At 38.0% G+C, this 20,604-nt stretch overlaps 1 protein-coding gene across 1 annotated transcript in view; it reads right to left on the reverse strand.

The window, feature by feature from the left end:
• Window positions 1-26: 26 nt before the first annotated feature.
• The window catches only part of LOC111826438 (lymphoid-restricted membrane protein), a 39,473-nt gene continuing 18,895 nt past the window's right edge, over window positions 27-20,604 (reverse strand). The window contains exons 9-16 of the mRNA XM_023755543.1: window positions 17,355-17,411; window positions 15,800-15,859; window positions 15,633-15,697; window positions 13,839-13,938; window positions 11,373-11,507; window positions 10,534-10,635; window positions 9,338-9,501; window positions 27-239 (exon numbers count right to left, since the gene is read on the reverse strand). Coding sequence (XP_023611311.1) covers window positions 56-239; window positions 9,338-9,501; window positions 10,534-10,635; window positions 11,373-11,507; window positions 13,839-13,938; window positions 15,633-15,697; window positions 15,800-15,859; window positions 17,355-17,411 — 867 coding nt within the window. The 3' untranslated portion in view covers window positions 27-55. The remainder of the gene's footprint in view (window positions 240-9,337; window positions 9,502-10,533; window positions 10,636-11,372; window positions 11,508-13,838; window positions 13,939-15,632; window positions 15,698-15,799; window positions 15,860-17,354; window positions 17,412-20,604) is intronic.

The following is a 20,604-nucleotide window of genomic DNA, read 5'->3' on the forward strand; positions in this document are numbered from 1 at the left end:
CTTTGGGTTTTTTTTTCTTTCTTTCTTTCTTTCTGTTGTTGTTCCTTCTCCATTTTTATCTCATGGTTTTAAGGACATCTGAGGAGGCTTCCCCTAAATAGAATATAGTCAAAGGCCGCCCTACCTGCTCCTCTGCATCCTCTAGCCGTTGACTGGCTTCTTGGACCTTCTTCCTGAGGATGGCTTCCTGGTTGACAGCATCTTCTTGCAGTTGTTTAATGGCTTCTAGTTGTTTCTGCCTGGAGTTAAAAAAAAAAAAAAAGTCCAAACCACAAGCTGTCAGTGACATTTCAACTAAGAGTCACCCCTGGGAAGTTGTGACAAATTCAGACTTCATACATTTCCTCAGAGATCAGAGGAAAGAGTGAAAGTGTTTACTTCATACAAGTGCTTCTCCAATATAGAATTTAAATTAAAGCCATCGTCTTGATCACTTAGCCTGATGTCCTCACTTTACAGATCAGGACGTGTAGTTTCCTATTTTACAGCAGAATATTCAGTTCCCCACAGGCTGCATTCATAGCACTTTGCATCGGTGGCCAACTGCTTGCAGTGGTTCTCAACCTTCTGGCCCTTTAAATACAGTTCCTCATGTTGTGACCCAACCATAAAATTATTTTCGTTGCTACTTCATAACTGTAATGTTGCTACTGTTATGAATCGTAATGTAAATATCTGATATGCAGGATGGTCTTAGGCGACCCCTGTGAAAGGGTCGTTCGACCGCCAAAGGGGTCGCGACCCACAGGTTGAGAACCGCTGGCTTAGAGGATGGAGCTACAAGGAGGTTAGAGTAGCAGGTGCAATATTGACACAGCACAGCTAGCTTTTGCAGGAAACAAAAAAAAAGAATGAGTGAGGGAGGAAAAAGAGAAGAAATAGAAACTTTATTTCATGACCGTAGCCTTTCTCCTTAAAAGTTGCCAATCATGGTAGAAATGTGTGCCATGAGGACAGGAAGGGCACTCCCAAGCTCACATGAAAGCCAGCTGTTAGTATTTCCCCTGCAGTCTTTTCTTTCTGAAGACCTTCCCCTCCCTTTCTTCCTCACCCCAATCTCTTAGTGTTGCTATGTCACCTCTCTTTCGGATCTGACCTTAATTCTCAAAATACGTCAAAATGCACCTACTCTGATAACAGAGGAGATTATTTGAAGTATGCTATGTATCAATATATCAGTGACTATCTGGAAACAACTTCACCTGAATAAGGATCTTAGCTCAAAGGGATGACAAACTTTGGGAGTTTCAAAGCAGGGAGGGAAACATTGTCAAGTTTAGGCCGTCTGTGTGCCTCTTCAAATGTTAACACACAGAATCCCATTGTGCGTTGTCATAAATCCTGCCCTGATTACAAAAAGGACCACACAAAAGACAAGGATGGGTAAGAATGCTTTACCATTATAGTAAACCAGCAAACAAAACCCTAAACAAATTAAAACCATCTGAACACATATTCTACTAAGATTGTATAATAGCTTATAGTCAGTTTTCTTTTCTTAAATCATGGTGAGAACATTTAACATGAGATTTACCCTCCTAACACAGTTTTAAATATATAACACAGAGTTAAACTATATGCACAATGTTATACAGCAGATCCCTACAACTTTCTCATCCTATGTAACTAAAACTATACCCATTGAAGAATTGCAACTCCCATTTCTTCATCCCCTAACCCCTGGAAACCACCATTCTACTCTCTGCTTCTATTGGTTTGATAATTTTTTTTATATTTTATTGATTTATTACAGAGAGGAAGGGAGTGGGATAGAGAGTTAGAAACATCGATGAGAGAGAAACATCGATCAGCTGCCTCCTGCACACCCCCTACTGGGGATGTGCCCGCAACCAAGGTACATGCCTTTGACTGGAATCGAACCTGGGACCCTTGAGTCCGCAGGCCGACGCTCTATCCACTGAGCCAAACCAGTCAGGGCTGGTTTGATAATTTTTAACACCTCATTTAAGTGTAATCATGCAGTTTGTCCTTGTGTAACTGATTTATTTCACTTGGCAAAAGGTCCTCAAGATTCATCCATGTTGTCGCATGTGGCAAAATGTCCTTCTTTTTTAAGGTTGAATATTATTTCTATACTGCATTACTTCATTCATTCATCCACTGATGAACATTTAGGCTGTTTTCACATCTTATTCTGGATAATGCCGCAATGAACAAGAGTGTGCAAGTATCTCTTCGAGATTCTGCTTTGACTGTTTTTGGATATATACCCAGAAGTGTGATTGTTAGATCATATGGTAGTTCTATTTAAATTTTTTGAGGAACCTCTATACTGTTTTCCGTAGCAGTCGCACCATTTTATATTCCCATGAACAGTATACAGAGTTTCAATTTCTCTACATCCTTGTCAACACTTGGTATTTTTTTGGATTTTTTTTAATGGCAGTCTTCCTAACAGGTGTGATTCATTCATCGTTGTAAATGACTCATTGTGGTTTTTATTTGCATCTCCCTGATGATCGGAGATTTTGAGCATTTTTTTCATATACCTGTTGACCAATTGTGTATCTTTTTTGTTTTTGTTTTTTTGAAAAATGGCTATTTAAGTACTCTGATAATTTTTTCCCCCAACTACACATTTTTTTATTCCCATCCCCCAGCCCCCATTTTGGCAATGATCAGCTTATTCTCCATATCTATGGTTCTGTTTGTATTTTGTTTTATTCATTTCTTGTTTTGTTTTTATAGATTCCACTTATAAGTGAAATCATATAATATTTGTCTTTCTTTGACTTATTTAACTTAGCATAATACCCTGTAAATCCATCCACATTGTCAATAATGGCAAGGATATTCATATATAAAATAATATTACTATGTATATTCAAATATTATATATATATATATATATATATATATATATATATATATATATCACCTCTTCTTTATCCATTCATCTATTGATTGACATCCATGTTCCTTCCATATCTTAGCTAATACTAGTAATGCTGCAATGAACATAGGGGTAAATATATCTTTTTGAATTCGTGTGTTTTTTGTGCATGTATTTTTGTTTTTAATAAATACCCAGAAGTGGAATTGCTGGATCATAAGGCAGCACCCCTTTTAATTTTTTGAGGAATCTCCATAGTATTTCCTATAGTGGCTACACTAATTTACAATCCCACCAATAGTGCACAAGGGTCCCCTTTTCTCCACATTCTCTCCAGCACCTGTTCTTTGTTGATTTATTGATGATTGCCAATCTGACAGATGTGAGGTGATATCTCATTGTGGTTTTAACTTGTATCTCTCAAATGATTAGTGACATTGAGCACCTTTTCATATGTCTATCGGCTATGTCCTCTTTGAAGAAAGTCTATTCAGGTCCTCTGCCAATTTTCAAACTCGGCTATTTGGTGTTTTTGTTTGTTTGTTATTGAATTGTAGAAGTTCCTCATGTATTTTGAATATTAACCCCTTATCAGATATATGGTTTGGAATATTTCCTCTCATTCCATAGGTTACCTTTTCACTCTGTGAATTCCTTTGCTGTGAAGAAGCTTTTTTAGTCTGATATAGATCGACTTGTCTATTTTTTTCTGTTGTTGCCTGTGCTTTTTGGTGTCCTATCCAAGAAATCATTGCCAAGAACAATGTCATGAAGCTTCCCCCCGCCCAAGATTTTCTTCTAGGAGTTTTACAGTTTTAGGCTTTATGTTTAAGTCTTCACTCCATTTTGAGTTGATTTTTATAGATGGTATATAATAAGGGATCAAATTCATTCTTTAGCATGTGGATATCCAATTTTGCCAACACCATTTGTTGAAAAGACTATTGTTTTTCATTGTGTATACTTGGCACACTAGTCAGAGATCAGGTGACCAAATAAGCATGGATTGCTTCATTATCTTCTCTTGGTCTCTATGCCTGTCTTTAGACCAGTACCATACTGTTTGGATTACTGTAGTTTTATGATATATTTTGAAACCAGGAAGTGTGATACTTTCAGATTTGTTTTTTCTCAAGATTGTTTTGACTATTTCAGGTGCTTTGTGGTTCCATATGAACATTAGGATTGTTTTCCTCTATTACTGTAAAAAATGCCATTAGGATTGCCCTAACTGGTTTGGCTCAGTGGATAGAGTGTTGGCCGATGGACTGAAGGGTCTCGGGTTTGATTCCAGTCAAGGGCATGTACCTTGGTTGTGGGCTCTCATTGATATTTCTAACTCTCTATCCCTCTACTGCTCCCTCCCTCTCTGTTAAAAAAAAATCAATAAAATATATATGTTTTAAAATGCCATTAGGATTTTGATAGGGATTACATTAAATATGTAGGTTGCTTTGGATAGTATGAATATTTTAACATTATTAAGTCTTCCAATCCATGAACATATGATGTATTTCCATTTATTTACATTTTGATTTCTTTCAGCAATGTTTTGTAGTTTTCAGTATACAAGTCTTTACCTCATTTGTTAAGTTTATTCCTAAGTATTTTATTTATTTAGATGCTATATTAAATGGGATTGTTTTTTCAGGTTTCTTTTCAGCTATTTTATTAATAGTTTTATAGAAATGTAACTGATTTTTGTATGTTCATTTTGTATGATATAAAATTAAATTTGTTTATTAGTTTTAACAGTTTTTTTGGAGTCTTTTGGGTTTTCTATATGTAAAACCATGTTATCTTCAAACAGAGATGGCTTTACTTCTTCCTTTCCAATGTGGATGCCTTTGTCTTGTCTAGTTGCTCTAGTAACATGTTGCATGGAAGAGGTGAGAGTGGGCATGCCTGCCTGCCTGCCTTATATCTGAACTTAGAGGAAAAGCTTTCGGTTTTTCATCATTGAGTATGATGTTAGCTGTGGGTTTTTCATAGATAGCCTTTATAATGTTGAGGTAGTTTCCTTCTATTTCTAGTTTTTTGAATATGTAGTTTTATTATGAAAGAGTGTTGAATCTTGTTAAGTGGTGTTTTTTTTTAATCAATTTAGGTGCTCTTGTGATATTTATTCTTCATTCTGTTAATGTGCTGTATCACATTAATTTATTTGTGTATGTTGAGTCATTCTTGCATCAAAGGGATAAATTTCACTTGATCGTGATATATAATCATCTTTTTAATGTGCTGTTGAAATTGGTTTGCCAGTATTTTGTTGAGGATTTTTACATGTATATTCATCAGGGATATTGGTCTGTAGTGGTGTGTGTGTGTGTGTGTGTGTGTATGTGTGTGTGTGTACAGTGTTTTTGGTGTCAGGATAATACTGGCCTCATAAAATAAATCGGTAAGTTGTCCCTCCTCTTCAATTTTTTGAAAGAGCTTCAAAAGTTTGCGTTAATCTTCTTTAAATGTTTAATAGATTCACCAGTGAAGACACCTGGTCCTGGGCTTTTCTTTGTTGGGAGGTTTCTGAATATTGTTTTAGCCACTTTACTAGTTATTGGTCTGTTCAGATATTCTGTTTCTTCTTGATTCAGTCTTGGTTAAGTTGTATGTTTCTAGGAACTTATTTATTTCTTCAAGGTTATCCAATTTGTTGGTGTATGATTGTTCATAGTAGTCTTTTATGATAGTTTCCCCTACTATGGCATCAGTTGTAATGTCTCCTCTTCCATTTTAGATTTTACTTATTGGAGTGTTCTCTTTTTCTAAGTCTAGCTAAATATTTGTTAATTTTGTTTATCTTTTTTTTCAAAAACCAACTATTAATTTTATTGATTTTTTAAGATTTTTTTCCTATTTTGTTTACTTCTGTTCTAATTTTTATTATTTCCTTCCTTGTGCTAAATTTAAACTTTGTGTTTTTTTTTCTAGTTCTTTGAGAAATGATCTAAGCTCTCAAGAGTTCACTATCATCTGAATGAAAGCAAAATGACTCTGAGGACCAATAGAAATACATACTTAATAATATTAAATTTTTAATAACTTGTATGTGTATGCATATATAAGATAATACATTTTATGTACTTTATAAGTCATAACAATCTTAGAAATAGCTTTTAAAAATTTGATAGAACCATCTGTTAAAAACATTTAACAGCCGGTCATTATGGCTCAGTGGTTGAGCATCGACCCATGAACCAATAGGTCACTGGTTCTATTCCCAGTCAGGGCACATGCGCGGGTTGCAGGCTTGGTCCCCAGTAGGGGGAGTGCAGGAGGCAGCCAATCAATGGTGTCTCTCATCACTGATGTTTCTAGCTTTTTATCCCTCTTCCTTCCTCTCTCCCCTAAAATCAGTAAAAACATTAAAAAAAGAATTGTTTATAGCATTAAAAAAATTTAACAGCTGTTGAACCACTGAAGATTTTTCTTTTATTGAGATTATTATCACAGTAAGAGGTAAATATTAGCTTTCAGTGTGTATTTTTAAATTCAGCAACTCTCCTTGCTAACATGTTAACGCTACATCTTGATTACTACTCCTGCCAAGTCTGAGTCTCCCCCAGACTTTGGCATCCAAAATAGATTTCAGTTTCAGACCACAAACCTCTAAGTCAAGGGTGCCTCTTCTCTTTCTTGCTTTCCCACAACTAATTCACTAGCATGTCAGATATGATCCATCCTCAAAACATAGTTTGAATCCAACCATTTCTTACCACTTTTACAGCAATCACCCGGGCTCATGTTACATCTCTCACCTGGACTACTGCAATAGTTCTTAACTCAATGTTTTTGTCTTGCTTTTTTACCATGACCCAGTAAATATAGTTTATATTTCAAGCAATTACACGTACACACACACAGTCACAGCTGAAACAAAAATGTTATGAAACATTACTTACTCCTACTATATGTAATACACTCTGACATTTCATATATATATTTTTTAATGGGTCATAATCCAGTAAATTGATTTCAGGATCTCTAACTGGCAATCTATTATTGAAAAAGCTCGTCTCACTAGTCCACTGCTTTAAACCTTGCCCTCTATAGATAATTTTCTACCCAGCAGCCAGAATAATCTTTCAAAACTTTTCTGCTTATAACCCTATGATGGCTTCCCATCCACTCAGAATAAAATCCCCACTCCTAAATGTGAACTGAAAGGCTGTGGACCCGACCCCTGACGGTCTCTCTGGCCTCATCTCCACCGCTGCTCAGAACTCACTCCGCCCCAGTCATGCTGGCCTCTCACCGATGCTCAAACATACCAATCTCATTACAACCACAAGGCCTTTGCACTAGTTAGTTCCTCTGCCTCAAACTCTGTGAGATCATTACATAGCTCACTCTCTCATTTCACTCAGCTATCCACTCAATTGATCACTCCTCAGACAGGGTTTTCCTGGCCATTTTTCTAAAATTAGTTTCTCCTGACCCTGTCATTCTTGGTCTTCGTATCCTGCTTTAATTTACTTCATATCAATCTGGCATTACAGTATATAATTATATGTTTATCATCGGTGTCCCTCAATAGATGTTAGTTTCATGGAGGCAGAGATTTCTGTCTCGTTTCCTATAGTTCCCTAGTACCTATGCAAGAGGGACAGGGCAATGGAGTCAGGCAAAGAGCTGACACTTTGATGTTGTCCAATGATGACATGCCTTTCAAACCAAGCCTTCTGAGGTACTTTTTTTTTTCACTACCTCACCTTGACTGTTGGGTATGTGCTCTGACTGGGAATCGCACCATGACCTCCCAGTTCACAGGCTGACACTCAACCACTGAGCCACACTAGCCGGGCTTGACTCTCAATTCTTTTCCATTCCTCAGCTCTGGAGCCTAGTTATCTTATGTCAGAATGGAAGCCTTCTCCTCATAAGTTTATAGCCTCTGAAAGTTGCCTTTAAAAGATATTTCCTACCTCATCTAAAGAGAATACTCTTAGTCTCACAAATTTCTCCACTCATTTCCTCATGCATAGTTAAAACCCATAGCCAAGTCATTTGGTGTATAGTGTCGATATGATTTTGTCTATTTTAAATTATGTCTAGAAGTCAGGGGCTAAACTTTTCTTACATTTATAACTAGTATTTTTCCCACTGCTAGGTTTCCAGAATATTTTTAATGAACATTATATCAGATTTTAGCAAGTAGATAGTGGGGGATTAATAGTTGCAAGAACATGCGTTTTGAAGCTGGACATATCTAGATCTGATCCCAGTTGTCACTTAATCCTACCTGGATGACCTTGGCACATTATCGAACCACTCTGGAGATAAATACACGTCAAATTCTTAGCACTACATCCAACACAGTAAGCTTCCAACGAATTGCACCTACTATTATTTAACTGGGCTTCTTGTGTGTCTAGTAGATAATACAGAAGATTCATGTATTCAGAGATGACTCTAGTAGTAGAGGCCTCTCTCAAAATAGTTCTTTGTTGCTAAACAGAAGAATTTCAATGCTCCCTTTTGTGGAGACGGTATCTGGGTAAGGAAGCTGCATATCTCCTTTACCCACAGCTTTACCACTAAGGGGAAGTCTCGGCTCGCTGCTTCTTAGGAAAAGCAGAAGATTATTTTCTTGAGAGTTCCTTCTGGTATTATCTCTGGCATCTAGTTTCCTTACTTAGGGGGAAGAAAATAGTTTTTCTCCTGGCTATTTTTTAAAGCAACCTTGGCCTCTAATGACATTTTTTTAACCTTATTAAAATTCAGTATATACCCATGTTCATTCATTCCTTTGAAAAGCACTTCTTAAGGGAACACTTAGTATGGTACTAGCAGCTATAGAAACAGAGGTTAACAAAAGATATACTCACTGCCCTTGTGTTTAGTATATGTGCTTTACAAACTACAAATTTCAAGAATTCCCCCATAACCATAAGAATTAAGGTGAGAGAAAGAGTTAGTTGGTAAATTATTTTATATTTAGAGCCCTTTATTCCCCAGACACTTTTCACTTGAGATTTATTTCCTAGTGTCCAATGTGATGCATTGTATCCTAAGGTGGAACACGAAGCCCAATGGGATAGGAGTCAACAGACCCAGCATCAGGTTCTTCCATTAATAGATCTACCTGTGGGTTTTCCATTAACTCTCAGATCTTGATCAATTCACTTTACATCCTTATGCCTCGGTCTTGTGTAAAATGATGAGGTTTTACTAAATGGTCTCTAAGGCCCCTATGGTTAAAAGAATTCTATATTCTGTAATTCCAAATTCCTTCTCTAGAGAAAATAACTCTGATACTGGTTTTCCACAGATTTTAAAGTTCACTATTTGCAATTTTGAATAAATTAGTCAAGTTTACAATATTTCACAATTTGAGACTGTCAGACAAAATGTCTTCCCTGAAAAAGTATCATCTGAAATCAATACATAGAACTTGGGAAAAAATGAACTGAAGGCTATGGCACAATCACAATGGTGTCAAGTTCAGAAAGCATGGGTTTCTTATACATAAATGATCGTCACCTGGAAAGATATTCTTTTCCGAAATAAAAATATTCCAGCCCGAATCTCTTCAAAATCTCTATCAACTTGACAAACTCTTTATCAAGAGATTCTTTGTGGTTTCCCAAGCTCTTCAGCATTAATACGCAAAAATTTAGTTTCTCTTCCATGGTATATTTGAATTCCTACAAGGAAAATCACAAAACAAACTCCACTATTCCAGTGTTAAATATAAACATGACAGAGGCAATATGAAATGCTGTGGCCATTCTCCTTTCAATAGTACTCCCTGTTATTGGACCCTAAAATTCTAATTGAACACATACTAACTCTTAATTGCCCAAAGACTGATTATCCTTTAGGTTGATTATCTCAACTTAACAAGTAGATATTGGGTACTTATCAAGTGCATGAAATTGAATTTCATTTGTCTTTCTTAAGATTGTGGGTTCCTGACCATTTCACCAATCATCACAATTGCTTTAGAATAGCATGGGACAAGGAAGTGCGATAAAATCAGTATCTGTTGATTAGCATTTTCAAGAGCAACTTTTTAAAAAAAGGTTTGGCAAAGGGGTTGAAATTAACATTCCAGAGTTTCCTTCTTGCTTTAGTGTAATTTAGGGGCTGATGAACATTAATAGTTGTCTGGCAATCAAGAAGTAGAGATAATAAGTGATAGATAAATTAAGGAGATTTATATGGTTCTTTCGTAACAAAACTGGAAATGGCTACCTAAGAAGCTCATGGTTTTCCAATGTTCTACAAATATTGGGAATAACAAAACTGTCAGAATCTCAGGAATAAGATTCTTTTGCACGCTAACCATCCTACCAAAGTCAGAGAATTGTAATAAGCCAATGTTAAGTGGCTTGGACTAGTCAATTCTCACAAGAATTCAAATAAAATAAACTCTTTCATTAAGTCATCTTATTTAATCTTTGTTTCTCCAACATATAACACATATCTTCAAACTCACTCACTCACTCTCACCTTTTCCTCACCCTCACCCTCAAAGACTTTATCCTAACCGTCATGCTCATCCTCACCCTCATATGCACATTCATACATCCACCACAGACACTCTACACAGAGCATCAGACTGAGATAGCAGAAGACTTCAATAATGCCTGATATGGTACTGTACATAATGAGTATTACCTGGGTTTCAAAGGTAGAAGGGAAATCAGGAAAATCACAAAATACAGAACACTTACAGTAAGCATGTTCTCCCACTTTTCTTTCACAGTAATGTCTGGACTAGTTACCCACTGGAGAGGACTGTCAATGAGGGCTTCCACTTCAGAACTGTCTTCATGCTGAAAAAGAGTTTCACATCTTCAACTAGGAATTTAGGGAGAAGATGTATACTATTACATAAGAACTAATGTAGACCAAAGTTCTATTATAGAGGTAACTCAGAAAAAGTTCCTTCTCAACTAACACTGCTCAATGACTTGCCTTTACCCCAGGACGTTGCCATGGGTAGATGCTACCTCTCATCAGGCTCTCTATTTATGCTGAATGTGCAGAGATAGAATCATTTTCCAGCAAAACCTATCCATTTTTATCTTCCTCTCAAAGAGAAGGAAACAAGCATTTTTTCAGATTTTTTCATTTGTCAAACTAAATACTACCTACCATACACGCTAGGCACTGTGGAAGGGACTGGAAATATCAACATGAAGATTCTCTGCTTTCTCTGACCATCTAGAGTTTCCAGTCACATATCAAAATGAAGAAAGAGGTGCTAGTCATTAGCTAGAAGGAAATTGCTCAATAGATACCATGTCTTCAGCCCTTTGATAATAAAGATTAACCTGTAGGAAAACTATGCTCAAGCAATCCATATCCAATGGTCAGTTAGTCCTGATTGACTCAGAACTAGAAGATCAACTTCAGGAATTTTGAGAAAAATTTTCTCTTTCATAGTAGGATGATTTGGGGGCTTAACAACACACACATATGCTTGTGCTCAGCAAACAGGTTGCAGGTCAGTTGTCTGCAGACATTCCCAGTCAGTGAAACCCCATGATAGGCGTGTGCTATGTAATACCAGCTTCTGGAGAGTAGCTGTGAATCCCACTCCCTTCTGCTCAAGTTCTCTCAGTGACAGCAGCAGTTCTTGGTCCATCATTGTGTCCAGAGATGACAAGCTGATTAAACTGCACTGCTGCTCAGTTTCAGTGTTCTGGGACAATTACCAAAATGTTCATGACTCTTATCATTTTAATAATGAACATTCATTTTTATTTTATAAAAATAATGCCCAGGGCTCAATGTAAGTGTCCCCATTCTAAATAGTCTTATGGAATCCTTCTATGTCCCCCTAAAAAACATTTTTTTAAAAATATATTTTATTGATTTTTTACAGAGAGGAAGGGAGAGAGATAGAGAGTTAGAAACATCGATGAGAGAGAAACATCGATCAGCTACCTCCTGCACATCTCCCACCGGGGATGTGCCCGCAACCCAGGTACATGCCCTTGACCGGAATCGAACCTGGGACCTTTCAGTCCACAGGCCGACGCTCTATCCACTGAGCCAAACCAGTTTCGACCTAAAAAACATTTTTACATTTTCTCTTTAGTATGACCTTAACTTACCATTTATTTGGTTCTTAAGAAAGTTCCATTTATCCCATGGATAACATTTACACGTGGTGATATAAACTGCTATGGCTCTAATTTTACAAAAATAAGGGAACTTAAAGAAATTCACAGGAAAAAAAATGTTGGGATGGGGTGTTCAATAAATCCTACTAAAAACAGATTGATTTATTCAGTTTCCCTTCCATGTACAGAAGATAATGTCCCACAAAGACTATTCCTTATACTTCTCTCAAAGTCTCTGTCTCTTATCATATGGTTGATATATGACAACAGTACATTTAACTTCCTTCTTGTTGGGAAAAGGTCAGAGGGCTCTTATTTCCAGATTCTAATTAAAAGCAAACTTCTTCATCCTTCTGTGGGGTATACCTCAGAGTCAGGACTTCGCCAGCTGTTGAACCCCGGCTGAGAAGTGTAGAACTTCACAAGCTGACATCCTGACACTGTCACCATCTCAGAGGACTGAGGATGAAACACACTCCTGGGGCAGGTTTGCCATCATTTCACTCAGTCTGGCAGTTTGGCTTGGTTTCAAACCCGCAGTAAAATGATGAGTATTTGAAACAATGTCAGGAAAGCACAGCCCTCGGCAGAATGTCCAAGGCTGCCTGAGAGCATGTCAGATGAAGGCAGCATATGTTGCCCCTGCATCCTTGGCAGAAGAAATTCAAACAGCGTTTGCCCCAAAGACATTCTTCCACCCCTTTCAAGGTCATAGCACAGCTGTCAACAGGAGGACATTCTGACATATCCATTGTCCACAGACATGGAGAGACCATCAAAGTGGTGAAAAGAAAGCAATTTGATAATAAAGCATTTCCTAACATAATAAACACAAAACTGGGAAGTATAAAAGAGTGGAAATATAGCAATGCGGGGAGAGGGAGTCCCAACATTTAATTCCCCAAAAGGCTTTTGATTGTTCCCTACCACGCTGTAAAGAATTGGGTCTACCTAACAAATGGAGATTTTTTAAAAAGTAATAATTCATTTTGCTATTTAAAAATTAGTCAGGCCATATCCGTATTGTCTCAGTGGATAGAGCGTCAGCTTGCGGGCCAAAGGGTCTCAGGTTCGATTCCAGTCAAGAGCACATACCTTGGTTGCAGGCTCCTTCCCAGCCTGGGCCCTGGTCAGGGCTCGTGTAGGAGACAACCAATTGATGTGTTTCTCTCACATCAATGTTTCTCTCTCTGTCTTTCCCTCTCTCTTCCACTCTCCCTAAAAATCAATGGAAAAATATCCACGGTGGAGGATTAACAAAAAAAACAAACAAAAAATTAGCCAGGAGGTGGGGGGTAACAGGGTAGGGGGAAAATGGGAGATAGCTGTAATACTACTAACAATAAACTTTAAAATAAAACTTTATTTGTACTTTAAAAAAACTTTATTTATACTTTAAAATAAATAAAAATTAGCCAAAAACATATAAAATGCTAATTTCTGTTCAGAATGTAATCACCACTGTCAATAAATTGGCTTGGTTCAATGACATCCTAAAGCAAAGAAGCTGCGTGCTGTTTCTGAGAACTCTGTGTATGGCAGACACACTGTGAGGGAAGGGGAAACACTGGAAAGTCGCTCATGGATCTCTACTGCACCTTTAAGACCCCAGGCTGGGGAACATGTATTTAGTTTGTCCTGAGAAAGACAAGAATATAAAGATTTCTGAAATCCAGGTTCACTGAATGCACAGTTCCACAACCCCATGCTTGACAGTTTTCAGCCATAACTTAAAACAGGTCCGTTCTCCCAGGCGGAGACCTTAGACTTGGATTCCAAAAACAGTCAGCAGATTTGCCTCAAAATGTCACAGGTGCTTTTCTGCAAGCTATGGACCTTCACTTCATGGTAAGTTATCCCATGTGGTGATTGTTTTTTAAAGCTTTCCATTGATGATAGTTACCTACCTCTGCAGACTGAGCAAGAATGAGTTCACAGCGTAAAGACTTTTCTCCTTTGGAGACGATACTCTTATGTTCTTCACTAACATTCAATTGGATCCCATTCCTTGAAAAACAAAAAAACAAAAAACCAAGAATAATAATCCCATCTGGTTAGGTTTGACTCCAACATTTTTTTTGTATGCTTTTATTTATTTGAGAGAGAGAGAGAGAGAGAGAGAGAGAGAGAGAGAGAGAGAGAGAAAGAAAGAAAGAAAGAAATCTATCGGCTGCCTCCCACATGTACCCTGATTGGGAACTGAATCTGCAACCTAGGCATGTGCCCTGACTGGGAATCAAACAGGCCACCTTTTGGTGCATGGGACCAACTGAGCTACACCTACCAGGGCCCTAACACTATGTTTTGAGTCAGCAGATTAGGGCTTATTTATGACCAAACAGCCAGTAAGCCTCCACATGTACTTAGGATTGCATAAGGTACTTAGGAATACAGAGACCAGGAGAGTCTCTGCCCAGATTAGTGATGCTAGGTGGTTGCAAACAAGTAGGCCACACTTTTTAAAACATTTTTAATTTTTATTAATTTATTTTTATGAATTGAAACCAATAGTTAAAAATTAGAGCCTCGCTGGTATGGCTCAGTGGTTGAGCACTGATCCATAAACCAGGAGGTTGCAGTTTAACTCCCAGTCAGGGCACATGCTCTGGTTGTGGGCTCGATCCCCAGTGGGGGACATGCAGGAAGCAGCCAACTGATGTGGATGTTTCTTTCATTGATGTTTCTTTCTCTCCCTCTCCCTTCCTCTCTCTCTAAAATCAATAAAAATACATATTTTAAAAATTAGCAGATTTCACGAAAAACCTAGATTTCTGGCTTTTCTTAAAAAAATGAAAGATGTGGCCACACTAGGTGGGTATATTATTATTTTTTTAATATTTTATTGATTTTTTACAGAGAAGAAGGGAGAAGGATAGAGAGTTTAGAAACATTGATGAGATACATTGATCAGCTGCCTCCTGCACACCCCCTACTGGGGATGTGCCCGCAACCAACGTACATGCCCTTGACTGGAATCGAACCTGGGACCCTTCAGTCCGCAGGTCGATGCTCTATCCACCAAGCCAAACCGGTCAGGACATCTTTTTTAAAAATATATATTTTATTGATTTTTTACAGAGAGGAAGGGAGAGGAATAGAGAGTTAGAAACATCGATCAGCTGCCTCCTGCACACCTTCTTCTGGGGATGTGCCTGCAACCAAGGTACATGCCCTTGACCAGAATCAAACCTGGAACCTTTCAGTCCACAGGCTGATGCTCTATCCACTGAGCCAAACCGGTTAGGGCTGGTGCATATATTTTGATGCAACAATTAGCTAGAGCTAAGCAGAGCAGCCCCCTCTGGCCCTTGTTGGGGTAATGCACTTACCTCATCGGTAACTCTCATGATGTAAGTGTGTGCACTCACACCACTAGCTTTACTCTTGTTGTCTGCGGACTCCTGGACTAGATTACACATATTTGACAACAAATGTTTATAATATAAGGTGATGTATGTTAGACAAGAGATAAAAACATGCACTCAAAAGGATTACTTTGATCTCAAGCTAAGAGAAAACCAAGGGAAGGTCATGAGAAACTTGTGAAGGAGTTCTGTTGGAAAAAAAGCAGAGAAAAGAGCACTTACAAAAGTAGAGGAAAAGAATGTGGCACATTCAAGAACTGCAGCTAGCTCAGTAGGCCAATGAGGTAGGGTAGAGGCACGTGAGAGAAGGCATGGGGGTTGCTGTGTACTACTTACATGATGAGTTCCTGTTGCAAGTGCTGTAACTCATGAGCCAGTTTGGTTTTTTCCCCTCGTAAATTCTGGAATCACATACAACATTAGGCTGTACATGCCCCTCCAATGGGGGAATTACCTTTCATTTAACAACCCACCTTGCAAGTTCTGAGATTATTATGGCATACCTCTATAATGCTTCCATATTCTATGATGGTTGACTTAAGTTCTTCTATACTTAAATCCTTCTGAAAAGTAGAAGAGAAAATTAATAGCTAATAAATGCATGAGTCCACCAAATCATGTTTATTAGAATAATTATCAATCTGAGCCACAAAAAATTATAATGCCCAATGATATGAGCTCTTCTATCAATCATATTATTTAAAAACTGAACCAATCTGTGTTTGTGATTAAAGCCACACAAAAAGTATGGGGTAGTGAGGCAGCTGTATCTAACTGGTGATAGTATGCTCTGTGTCTGCCTAGTCCAGTGATGGCGAACCTATGACACGCGTGTCAGAGGTGACACGCAAACTCATTTTTTTGGTTGATTTTTCTTTGTTAAATGGCATTTAAATATATAAAATAAATATCAAAAATATGTCTTTGTTTTACTATGGTTGCAAATATCAAAAAATTTCTATATATGACACAGCACCAGAGTTAAGTTAGGGTTTTTCAAAATGCTGACACGTCAAGCTCAAAAGTTTCGCCATCACTGGTAGTCCAATTGAACCAAACCCTGAAAGGTATATCTTAAGTCCAAGTCAAAATTATATTTGTTATCATTATACATTTAAGAAAAAAATCAGTCTTTAACTGAGAAGGACTAATGAATTATTAAGGAATCCAATTTTATTCAACTCACATATCTCTGTTAAAATCACAGTATTATACTAGAACACCAGAGAGGACAGGCAGTGTCTGGCCTACAGTTATATCCCATGATTAGCATGGTGCCTGGAATGTGCAAATTGCCCCAGCAATGCCTATGAATACCTGGGAGGAGTGCAAAGTAGTGGAAAGATCAGAGGTATGGAGGAAGTGAGCCACCACTACTACCACAATGTCACTGTATGTCAGTATCTGGGTCAATGTCTACAAGCCATCAATGACTTCTTTGAAATGTCAAAACATGAATGGAAAGGAATATAAATATTGCTCTTTCTTTGCCTCCTTATCTTGAAATGTGGAAGTTTACTAACTTAGGGCTGTGTCCTTCGTCCTTCGTATGTCACCATAACCAGAATCTCTGCTCCTTGTTACCAGATAGGCGATGATCACAGGATACAAGGATAAAGAGAATATCTATTTATCATCTATCTATCTGATCAATCAATGAAACCAGGAAGAAAATAACTTAGGGATATTTTTTTCTTCCCCCAAACGAATGACTGCACACACATTTGTGTTGTTACGAATTAAAACTGCATCATTGTATCTAGCCTGATTGACTGCATCATTGACTGATAAATTGGCACACCAATATTGGTTGTGCAGATTAATGAACACCACCAGAATTTAGAGAGGATATGATGAAACTTATACTAGATGGGTAAGTCAGTATTCTTTATTCAACAGAATATTTTTTGAGAAGTTTATAAAGGAAATCTAATATTCTTAATAGAATATTATAATCAGATATTTTAATAGGAGTGAAGGTACACAAATGATCATCTCCTTTCTGATTTGGAGAGAGCTAGCCAATCCCACAGGACTTCAGGGAAGGGACAGACCAACCTTCTGCAAACTTGCATCTTTATTGAGCAAAGTGTTCTCATACATGTGTAACTCCATCTGAAAAGAAACAAAGTTAGTGAAGGCCACTGGGATGTTGCTTTGGTAAAGGACAGTGCCACAAAATCATTTCAATAGGGGAACATGTTTCTGAAACACTTTTAACGTGTATGTGTATTTCACTTTTTAAAGAACTTTCACATAAGCCTCAAAACAATCCTAGAGGCTGGGGTCATCGCTCTCACTTTATAAGTGAGGAAATTGAGGCTCAACACTAGCCAGAGACTTGCCCAATGTCACACACAGTTAGTGACAGAACCAGAGCCTAGAATTTGAGTCTCCAGCTCCAGCCAAGTGCTTTTCCCGCCATTTCATACTTCATATAATAAGAGCACTTAGAGAGTTTTTATTTTTTTGGTGAAAATAAAATTCTAGATGTGACATTAACGAAGACTGCATGGGACATATAGAAAACTCCTCTTTTGAAAATTTAGTTTAAAGATGTTCAAGATTTCCTTTAGCAAGGTGAACAGTAAGGACACATCAGTTTATTCAAACCAAAAGCAAGCTTGTTGCTATAGGCTTCTAAATATAACACAACAGATAGATATGTATAGTGATTGCATTGAAAACCTGAAAAAATAAGCAGCATAGTCAGAAATAGGATCATCATCATAATCATATACTAGTATATTTGATATGTCTTTATAGATCTAAAGGTATTTTCACACAATCATCTCATTCGAGTTTGTGTATTAGGTAGAAAATATACCCATTTAGTAGATGAGAAAATTGAGACTTAAAAAGGTTAACTAGTTCCTTGAGATTACAAAGCTTCTAAATAAAGAACACAGGATTTGAACCCGTGTCTTCTAGCTCTTTCCACTAGATTATGACTAGATTAATTATGCTTTCCAAAGACAGCCATTCCTAGGATAAAATTAATTAATGTCTAAATTATAACTGCTATAATCCTATATAATAAAAGCGTAGTATGAAAATTGTCCCCTCGACCGGGAGTTTGTCTGGGAGTTCGACCAGGGGGCAGGGCCAGCCAGGGGGAAGGGAGGGAGGCCCCAGCCAGCAGCTGGTAGCTGCTAGGGACCCTACCAGTGCACAAATTTCATACACTGGACCTCTAGTATATGTATAAGTGTATACACACATGGAATTTGAATATCTGCTAGGAAACTTGAGACTTCCACATATAGACTTGAAATTTAAGTACATCATCATTTCAAACATGTACTACAATAAAAAAATATTGCTCAAATAAACCATTAGAGGTGACAATAAGCATGACACAAATTCCTGAATTTATTAATAGTTGTCTTCTGTTTCCTGATAAGAATGTATAGGAAATAGAAAAAATATATATACAAAACATAGACTTTTAGATAAAAAATGATTTTTCTCTATATTGCAAGGTATCATTTCTTAATTTAATCAAGTAACGATTTATTTTCCCAGCTCTCCTCATTTCCATGTTAAAAAGGTACAATTGTCCTGGCTGGAGTAGCTCAGTTGTTAGAGCATTGGCCCACACACCAAAAGTTCACAGGCTTGACACCTGGTCAAGGGCATGAACCTAGGTTGCAAGTTTGATCCCTGACCAGACACATGAGAAAGGCAACCAATGGATATGTCTCTCTCACATCAATGTTTCTCTCTCTCTCCCCCACTCCTTTCCAATCTCTCTAAAAAAAATTAATGGGAAAAATATTCTCAGGTGAGGATTAATGGGGGGGAGAGGGGGAAGGTAAAATTGTTGAAATCTTTCCTGATTTAGACCTTTAATTGATCTACCGAGGCTCAGGGTTGGAGGACACCAGGCCCGGTAGATCAAGCCACAAACAGTGAATAGTGTGGTCACTTCAGACAGGCAGCCTAAGGCTGGTTATGCACAATGTCTGACATTGACCTGCACTGGAACCCTGCCCAAGTGGACCCAGAACCAACACAACTAATGGTAGGCTTCAGACCACACCAGAGCTCAACCCAACTAGCCATACAAGTGGCACACCTAAGGGGGAACTCCAGCAGGCATCAGACCCTGTTGGGAACAACTCTGCTTTGGGACGGGGGAGGGCAGCCCCTGCACAGAGACTCATAAGTGGTGATTAAGATCTATTTTTATAGTCAGCCAGCCTGAGGGTTAACTCTTTCCACAAATGGGCCAACAGCATTCAAAACTCAACTACGCAGGAGGGCACACATAACCCACACAAGAGATATTCCTGGAGCACCTAGCGCAGGTGATCAGAAGACTGTCCACTGAGTCCAAGACACCTACATCATAAAGCCATCATAATAAATTTGAGAGACATAGGTAGTAAAATCTGAGACATTTCTCTTAGCAATATTTTTTTTCTGATATATACCTGGGTCAAGAGAAACAAAAGAAAAAAGAAACAAATGGGACTATCTCAAACAAAAAAGTTTTTGCACAGCAAAGGAAACCAACAAAATAAAAAGACAACCCACTGAATGGGAGAATATATTCACCAATGATACAACTAATAAGAGATTACTATACAAAATTTATAAAAAACTTATAAAACTCCACCAAAAAACTCAAACAATCCAATTAAAAATGGACAAAGGACCTGAATAGACACTTCTCCAAAGCATACATACAGATGGCCAATAAAGATATGAAAAAGTGCTCAACATCAGTAATCATCAGAGAGATGCAAATTAAAACCACAATGAGATGTCACCTCACATCTGTCAGAATGGCTATTATCAATAAACCAACAAACAATGTGTTGGCAAGGATGTGGAGGAAAAGGAACCCTAGTGCACTATTGATGGGAATGCAAATTGGTGCTGCCCTTGAGGAAAACAGTATGGGGTTTCCCCCCAAAATTAAAAATGGAACTGTCTAATGACCCAGTGATTCTACTTGTGGGAATATATCCAAAGAAATATGAAACACTATTTTGAAAGAATATGTGCATCCCTATGTTCATGGTAGCATCCTATATAATAAAACCCTAATATGCAAATTGACCAAACGGTGAAATGACCAGTGGAACAACTGGTTGCTATGACATGCACTGACCACCAGGGGGTAGACGCTCAATGCAGGAGCATCTACTTCCCTCCTGCCCCCCAAGAGGGAGGTGACTGGCTGGGGTGAAAGGGGGGCGCCAGGCCACCAGCCAAGGCAGATGCCAGCAGGAGCCCCCCGATTGCCCCGCCCACCAGTCACTCCTCAGATGGCCCTGATTGCCAGCCAGGCCTAGGGACC

The sequence above is a fragment of the Myotis lucifugus genome, unplaced genomic scaffold (assembly GCF_000147115.1).
Source record: "Myotis lucifugus unplaced genomic scaffold, Myoluc2.0 scaffold_78, whole genome shotgun sequence".
NCBI lineage: Eukaryota > Metazoa > Chordata > Mammalia > Chiroptera > Vespertilionidae > Myotis > Myotis lucifugus.